The sequence below is a fragment of the Hipposideros armiger genome, unplaced genomic scaffold, assembly GCF_001890085.2.
Source record: "Hipposideros armiger isolate ML-2016 unplaced genomic scaffold, ASM189008v1 scaffold_548, whole genome shotgun sequence".
Lineage (NCBI taxonomy): Eukaryota > Metazoa > Chordata > Mammalia > Chiroptera > Hipposideridae > Hipposideros > Hipposideros armiger.
In genome coordinates, this window is record NW_017731898.1 from 303,629 (window position 1) to 311,535 (window position 7,907).

General features: G+C 56.4%; 1 protein-coding gene across 1 annotated transcript in view; it reads right to left on the reverse strand.

Moving 5' to 3' along the window:
• ITGA7 (integrin subunit alpha 7) overlaps positions 1-7,907 on the reverse strand; it is a 34,163-nt gene that overhangs the window by 14,610 nt on the left and 11,646 nt on the right. Inside the window, 9 exon segments of the mRNA XM_019668997.1 lie at positions 4,778-4,909; positions 5,099-5,275; positions 5,829-5,931; positions 6,068-6,142; positions 6,275-6,354; positions 6,455-6,535; positions 6,615-6,807; positions 7,350-7,468; positions 7,471-7,596. Coding sequence (XP_019524542.1) covers positions 4,778-4,909; positions 5,099-5,275; positions 5,829-5,931; positions 6,068-6,142; positions 6,275-6,354; positions 6,455-6,535; positions 6,615-6,807; positions 7,350-7,468; positions 7,471-7,596 — 1,086 coding nt within the window.

The following is a 7,907-nucleotide window of genomic DNA, read 5'->3' on the forward strand; positions in this document are numbered from 1 at the left end:
GCCGCAGAGCCGGAGAGGGGAGACGCCAGCCCAGTGACCCCCCTGGTTCATGTACACATACACAGCACCCCCCAACTCTTCTTGGCGCTCAAAGAAGTAGGGAGCACCCACTACCAGGTCTGCCCAGCTATGGAGACAAAAAGACAGTCAGTGTGGCATCCTCCCCAGGCAGGGGAGTCAGGAGGAGATGCCAGAGGACCCTCAGACCTCCTGGACTCAGCTCCCCGGGGCTCCACTGCCCTCTTTCCACTCACCCATCATTGTTAAAATCAGCCACAGCCAGTGAGTAGCCAAAGCCAGAGGTCAGGCGCTCCCCGGACAGCATAACTTCAGGCACCAGGCGACTGGCACTATCTTTGCGCAGAATGACCACAGCGCCCTTGTGGTTGGCACGGGGGGCCCCTGCCACAAAGCTCAGCTCGTCTGCACGCACCAGACTCTTCCCGGAATCGATGGAGAAACCTGGGGGGGGGGGTGACCTTCTAGTGAACACTCCCCACAAGACTCAGGAGCCAGGGTGTGTCACTGCCCCCTCCTCACAGGTCCAGAACCTCACAGGTCCAGAACCAAAAGGTGGAGGCACCCTCCAAATTATCACCACCACAACTGGATTTCTCCTCCTCCCGCTCCAGAGGCCTGGCAGTGCCCCAACACCCAAAGACTGAAGTGTGGCACAAGAAGTGCAATGAAGTCAGCCTCAGGGACTGGGAAGAAAAGAGACGGGCAATGGCCGAGAAGGCCAGATGCTGGACAGGAATGGGCCCACTGGCAGGATCTGGGGCAGCGCCCCATCCCCAGGATTCCCAGGGCACTGCTCTCCCCTCAGCACAACCAGGAGGCTTCAGTCTTATCCGGTGCACTCTCTTTGCCCCCACTCCCATCCTGCCAAGGAGAGGAAGTCTTCATGTGGATGGGGGGAGACAAAGCTGATAAATGGAGTAGGGAAGAGCTTAAATCACCCTAAGATCTCCCAGGCCTCATTTCCTCCTTCCCTGAAGTGGGATGAAGATAAGAAAATGAGAGGGACTTACCAACACAGCTAGGACTTCCTCCAGCATCTGCCCACCATCCATCCCTGAGAGAAAGGCCCCCTAGAGGTCTAGCCACCTTCCTTGACAGAGGAAGAACCCATCTGGTTCTCCCTCCATGGAGACCCCTGTTCACAGCCTCTAAGCGCTCTCCCTTGGGGCCTCTTCTTGGGCCTTGTCACTGGACCTAGCTTGTCTCTGAAATTTGGGCCCAACATGTGTTTCCCTGGGTGTGTGTCGTGGAGGCGGGGCAGGAGAAGAGGGGGAGCCAGGCCAAGCCCCCAGGGCCCAGGAGGACATGGGTGGGCGCTTACAAACCTAAGTAGCTATTCAGGGCCAAGTCTCCGACTGGTCCTGGGAGCCGGTCAGCGGGGTCCAAAGTTTTATACACCAGCTGGTCAGGGTCTGAGCTATCAATGTTGGTCACAAAGAGCAACCCTGTGGGAGGTGGGGGGAGGGAGAGGGGGGAGACACCAGGGAAGGGACGTCCAGAGGAGGTGCCACAGAGTGGGGAGACAGAGCCAGACACAAAGACAAGAAGGAGAAGAGGTAGAGGTAGATAAAGAATATGAGAGAGACAAAGAGGCCGGAGGGATAAAATTCAGAAACAGAAAGACAGAGAGAGACAGAGACAGGAGGGTGGGAGCACGGAGAGGGAGGACAAGAGAGAGGGGCAAAGGGTTAGAGTGGCTCTGGGACGGGAGGGTCCCTACCAAAGTAGCTGTTGGCAGGGACCGGGATGAGGCGGGGGTCCTGCTCCTTCTCACCCCCCGCCTCGTAGGGCCCGTCGTCCAGGTGGGCCAGGTCCGCTGAGCCCTGAGCACAGAGCTCCACCCTGGCGGTGCCTGCAAGAACAGACCTGTTAGTGCCCAGGGCAGGGAGTGAGAAGCATCCCTCAAGCCAGATGCTAGTTAGACAGGCACACAGGGAAGCCCCTCCTCGCCTTTCCAGCCCTATGTCCACCCCCCTCCCCAGCCCAAGCTTCTGGGGTCCCACAGACTTGGCACACACTCACCGAGTGTCAGCTCAGCCAGCTGCAGCGTGCGGAGACGGGAATGGGAGTGATGAGGTATAGGCTGGTGTGTTGGTAGGGAGAATGAGCCATGTGGGACGGGGTGGGGGGCTCATGCCAGCGTGTTGAGGAACACTCAGCCATGCGAAGGAGAGGAGATACCTCCGTTCATGTGTGTGTGCTGGCATGACGTGGGTGGAAGGTGCTGCAGTGCTCCAGGGCTACATGGCAGTGAACATGCTTGGCCACGTGCTGCCTGAAATCCCAGCTCTGAGGTAAGAGGACAGTTTGGTTCCCTTCTCCCCTCCCTGAGGAGTGACTCACCCTTCCAGTTATAGGTTCCTGGGGCCCCAAAGAGGAGGTAGTGGCTGTCGGGGGAGAAGGCAGCAGCTGCGCCCTGCTGGCAGAACCCAAATTGTTCATGGCCCTGGGGGCGTCCCTCACAGAACTTCCACTCCCCACCATCCAACTCATCACGGATGGCCAGGTCCTGGCTTAGCACAAAGCAGCGACCAATCACATCCCTTGTCTCCAGGATCTGGTCCACTCGCTGCCTCGCCTCATAGCGGTGTGCACAGGTCTGTGAGAGGAAGGGATGAAGGACCATTCCATTGGGTGGGCCAGGGACCTGCTTGAGCCACGCTACCCACACGTATGGCAGACACTGGTTCATGTGCAAACACACACACACACACACACACACACACACACACACACCTATGCTGGCATCACTTGAGCACCACCACTAGCCCAGTATCAGGCAGGTATATTCATAACCCAGTATCCCATCAGCACCCACTTCCTTGCCCTCGCAAGATGGACTCCTTGTTCCACAGGCACAACTAAGTCACCACACAGGACTTGTGCCTCACTGATCACACGATAGGTGACTATGCCCAACATGCCAAGCTTGGTCTTGTCTCTGGCCCTTTGTAAGTGACATCACCTTGTCTGCAAAGAACTTCCCCTCTCCATTCTCCATTTTTCGCTTATTCTTGAAAGCATGGCTCAAATCACTCCACCTGCAGGAGTCCTTTCTCTCCATTCCTCCTTTAGACTTTGATGGACTGGGGACTCTACCACTCACTTAACATTAACCATGGTCTGCTACACAGTGACTTGTATTATTAATTTGTGTGTTTGTGCATGTTAGTGATGATACAGATGATACACACAGATACAGAAAAGGAGAAAAGGAGAATCTCCATACTATGCAGTAGGCTATTTGAGGCATGGGCCAGGCTTTTCCCTGTCTTTACATATTCTCTCTCAGTAACTGGTACAATGCCTGATGCTTAAAAGGTTCTCAGTAAGAGTTTGACAAATGGGGGCCGGCCAAATGGCACGTTGGTTAGGAGTTGGCTGGGGACGCCAGCTCTGAGCAGCAGGGCCCCGGTTCGGATCACACATGAGGGCCAGTGACGCTGCCCTCTACGGCTAAGATGGTGAACAACAGCTTGACCTGGAGCTGGGCTGCCATGGGTTGCTGGTGACGGCGTAGGCTGCAGTGGGGCTGGCCGGCAGCGGGCGTGAGCTTTCACGTGCTGCCGTGAGCGGCCGTCCAATGGCCGGTGAGCAACTGCCTCACCCGGAAAGAGCGCAATGATAATGCCAACATGGGCCAGTGAAACAACGTCCTCCACAACTAGGCTGAAGAACAAAACGACAGCAACTTGTCTGTTCCCCTTCCCCGATTCCCCAACGCTGTTCCCCTCCCCCAATTCCCCAACAAAATCTTTAAAAAAAAAAAAAGAGTTTGACAAATGGATAGATGGATGATGAATGGTTAGATGGTTTCAATTTATAAGGACAGGGTCCATATCTTACTTTTTTATATCTCCCTGAGTTCCTGGGAAATAGACCATCATACTGTATGCCCAACCAGTGTTCTGTAAGCACATCTGTGATATGTACACACCATACACACACACACACACACACACACACAGACACCCCACCCTGGCATATAGTCACAAGAAGTGATACTCACAACAACCTTGCCCCCGGGCCCCTGGCTCCGAACACTAACTCCCAACCACTGGTTCTCCTTGCTCTCCTTCTGCACATCAGCTGGAGGCAGGACACTGGGAATTAGGGGAAGGAAGAGAAGGCCAAGTCCTCTCTTTCCCCCCGCCCCTTGTTCCCCCCCACTCCACCCCCACAGGGCCCGCACCTCCCCGGTCGATGTCCACTCTGAAGCAATCAGTCTCCTCCAGGCTCAGGGGGCAAGCGAAGAGGCCTCCTGTGCGGTTCGCCTGCTGCCCAGGCAAAGCCAGGGCCTGGGGAGCACCCACCAGCAGCCTGCACAATTGGGTAGGAACAGGAGTTAGTGGCCAGAGTGCTCCCCCTCCCCAGAACTGCCCAGGCCCAACCCCTCAGTACCAAGCAGAATGTTGAAGAACTAAGGAGAAAGGCCAAAAGTCAGTTTCTTAAGTCCTGGCAAGGTTAATACCATTGGCCATGCAATCATCACATTACATATGCACATACTCTCTGGGTGAGGGACCACATGCACAGCAGACACACACACACACACACACACACACACACACACACACACACACACAGACCCAAGCAGCCGGGCCAGCACTGCTAGTTTGAAAGAACCGCCTGTTCCCAGCACCTGTTCCTGATCTGGCCTTTCCTACCCATTCCCTGGCCCCNCATGCCCCAGCATCCTCTGTCACACCACCGCACACACCCCATTCTGGATGCACCATGTTTGCCCTGCCCTCACCAGGGTGATGTTTTTCTTCTTCTCAGCAGAGGACACTGGCCACCAGGACGTGCTGGGCTTTGGCTGCTCCTGAGGTTCCTGCTTCTCAGGCCGCTCCAGCTCCCGCCGCCTCCTGTCCTTGCTGTCCACATGCTGGATGTTGTGAGGGGGGCCCCGTGAGTGTGCCTCCAAGCGCAACAGTCCTGAGATGGCATCTCCTCCTCACTGCCTACCTCCTAGCCCCCTACCCATCTACACATGCCCAGCCCCATGACAGCCTTCTCAAAGTCTACTCCCCCAACCCTGCTTCAGTGGCCCCCACCCACCCTGCCTAAGCCTCACCAGGTGGAGGATGTTGGGCCTGGGAGAACAGAGCCCCTTTCGCCCAGGCCCCTGCCCGCCCTCCAGTTCCACCCGCATGGGGTACAGCAACCACTTCCCGTTGGCAATCTCGTGAGGCCACATGATGTTGAGGAAGGCAGAGCCCAGGGTGTTGAGCGACTGGCCCTGGTTGGAGACCTGTGGGCACAGGGAGTGTGAAGGGAGGCAGCTCGGTTTCTGAGGGGGCCCTAAATCCACAGAGACGGAAGGGATAAAGGTGGAGGGGAGGGCCTCAGGAAGCACAGTTTCAACAAAGACTCAGGATCCTAGACCTTACCAGGCATCATTCTCCGCTCACCCCAAACCCAGGAAAACCTGGAGATGTTACTGGGAGATGTGCAGAGGCCCCAGCAAAGCCAGGCCAGAGTTCTGGGGAGAGACATCAGCCCCCCTCAATGTCCCCATCCCCCAGCTAAGGCTCCCCCGCAGAGAAGCTTCCTTGGATTCTCATGGCCTCCCCAGACCAGCAGGTGAGATGTCCAGTCAGGGATGACCAGGACATAGTCAGTCGAGGACCCCACACAAACACCTGCCCACAGCCGAGGTCCATGAGCAACGGGAAGCCTCGAACTCGCTGGACCTACCTGCTGCCATACATTAGAAGACCCCCAACCCTTGGGACATATCTTAGCTTCTCCTCTGTGCCAAGAAGGGAGGGGGACCACAAGGAACCACATACCAGGACACTTACCGTGACCTCATACTTGACCTTGCTGCCAACTTGCTTCTCGGACTGCATGGCTCTCTCTCCCCGCACCACACCAGAGAAGAAGAGCTGCTGGGGAATGGCCACCCTGGAGAGGAGGGGTCAAAACAGGGATTGAGGAGTTCTGGGACCTGATGGAGGGTCAGGAGGCAGAGCCCAGGCCAGGGTTTGGGAGTGACAATGCCCACCCCTCCAGTACAGGTGCCCACTGGGGCAGGGCTTACCCTGTGATGGACAGCGGCAGCTCAATGAAGACACGGGCCCGGGCAGAGACCGGATGCAGCTCCTGTTCGCTGATCCTGGCGTGTGGTCAGGTGCAGGCATGAGCAGCAGGTACAGGCACCACCTCAAGTGGTCAGGGGAGCCCCTTCCAGGTGGACATCAATTCCACTGCCCCCAACCTCACCCCACCCTAGCCCCACCAGGCTTACGTGGCCAACAGCAGCTTCACCTCTAGTTCTGTGGTCTCAATGGTGATCCCTGAGGTGCTAAGGATGAGGTAGAAGGTGATCTAGGCCAAGGATGGAATGGGATTAGAGTCGGGGAGGCCAGGGGCTTGAGGGGTCAGGGGTTAGAGGTCACTCAGATAGGGATAAGGGTAGAGTGCCAACCTGGGCATCTCTCTTCATGGGGTTCCCCAGCTCACACTCAACATGGGAGGCATTCTCATTGGACAGGCACAGTGGCTTCTCCTGGAGTGGGGAGAGAGGAGAGGTCAGTTTGGATTACTGGAGCCCCCCAAGACTCCACCAACCCCACCCGTGTTCTCACCATAGGGTCCAGGGCCCGGACTCCTGAGTAGTGCAGTGAGTCAGGGAGGCTGACCAGGAGCTGGGCTTCATGGGCATCGTCCCCATCAGCCTGGGGCTGGGCTGGGTCCGAGGGCAGATTGGTAACCGTCAGCTCCAAGCCAATGACTGGCTGCCCACTCAGTGCAAACAGGGCTGTTGTCCCATCTGTATCCCTGGAAAGTCAGATCCCACTCATTCTAAGATCTGAACACCCCCTGCCTCTCCCAGTCCTGCCCCTTCCCCGCCGTGCATGCAGCAGGCCTGAACTCCCTGAGGCTCTGCTCCTACCAAACCAAGCTTCAGGTCTTCCCATGCTCTCAAGGAATCAGGGGACCTTCATTCTGGTCCCAGCACCACCACTGACTCACCCTGGGCAAGTAACTTAACCTCTCTAGGCCTCTGTTCTCCATCTATGAAGTGAGACTAACAATAATTCTTACAACATGGGGTTGCAAAGACTAAACAGTGAGATGTATGTAAACTGGATATTATTACATGTATTGTGAAAGGTTGTTATTCCTCACCAGGAGAGCCCTGTGGTTCTGTCACTGACCCTCATCCTGTAGTCTTCTGAGCTATCAGCAGGTCCTCCCCAGCCTTCCACCCTCCTTCTGCAGGCTCAGCCCCTCCCTCTGCCTGGCCTTCCTGAGGGGACTTCCTTACATTCCTTGAACTCTTGCCTGCCCACCCCACCTGCTCCCTCACTCCCCCTCACATGGGCAGAGGCTGGAACTCCGTGTCGCTGACCCGGGCACAGAAGCGGGCATGGACAAGCTGCAGATTGCTCTGGCAGATCTTATCTTCACCACAGCCTTGCTTCAGGAAGTGAATCTGGGGAGATATTTAAGGAGAGGGTCATTCCTAGGGGGCGAGGCAGGAGGTGAATGTGTGGCCAAGGCATACAGTGGGATAGAGTATCACAGGATTACACAACCTGGTTCAATTCTCAGATCTGCTGCCTACTAGCTGTGTGATATTGAGCTGGTCACTTAACCACTCTGAGCTGTGTCCTCATCAGTAAAATGATGGGAGTATTACGATCCTAGCTAGTCCACAGCAAGACCACATTTCCCCAGCCTTCCTTGCATGTAACCAAGTTCCAGATTTAGAAAGTGAAGAGTACCAGACCAGGGCCGGCCTAGTGGCTCAGTTGGGTAAGAGCTCGCTCAAGAGTTTGAGCTCTGGGCCGGCCGAGTGGCGCGATGGTTAAGAACTCGCTTGGGATGCCAGAGGGCCCCGGTTCGGATCCCACATATGAGGGCCAGTGACACTG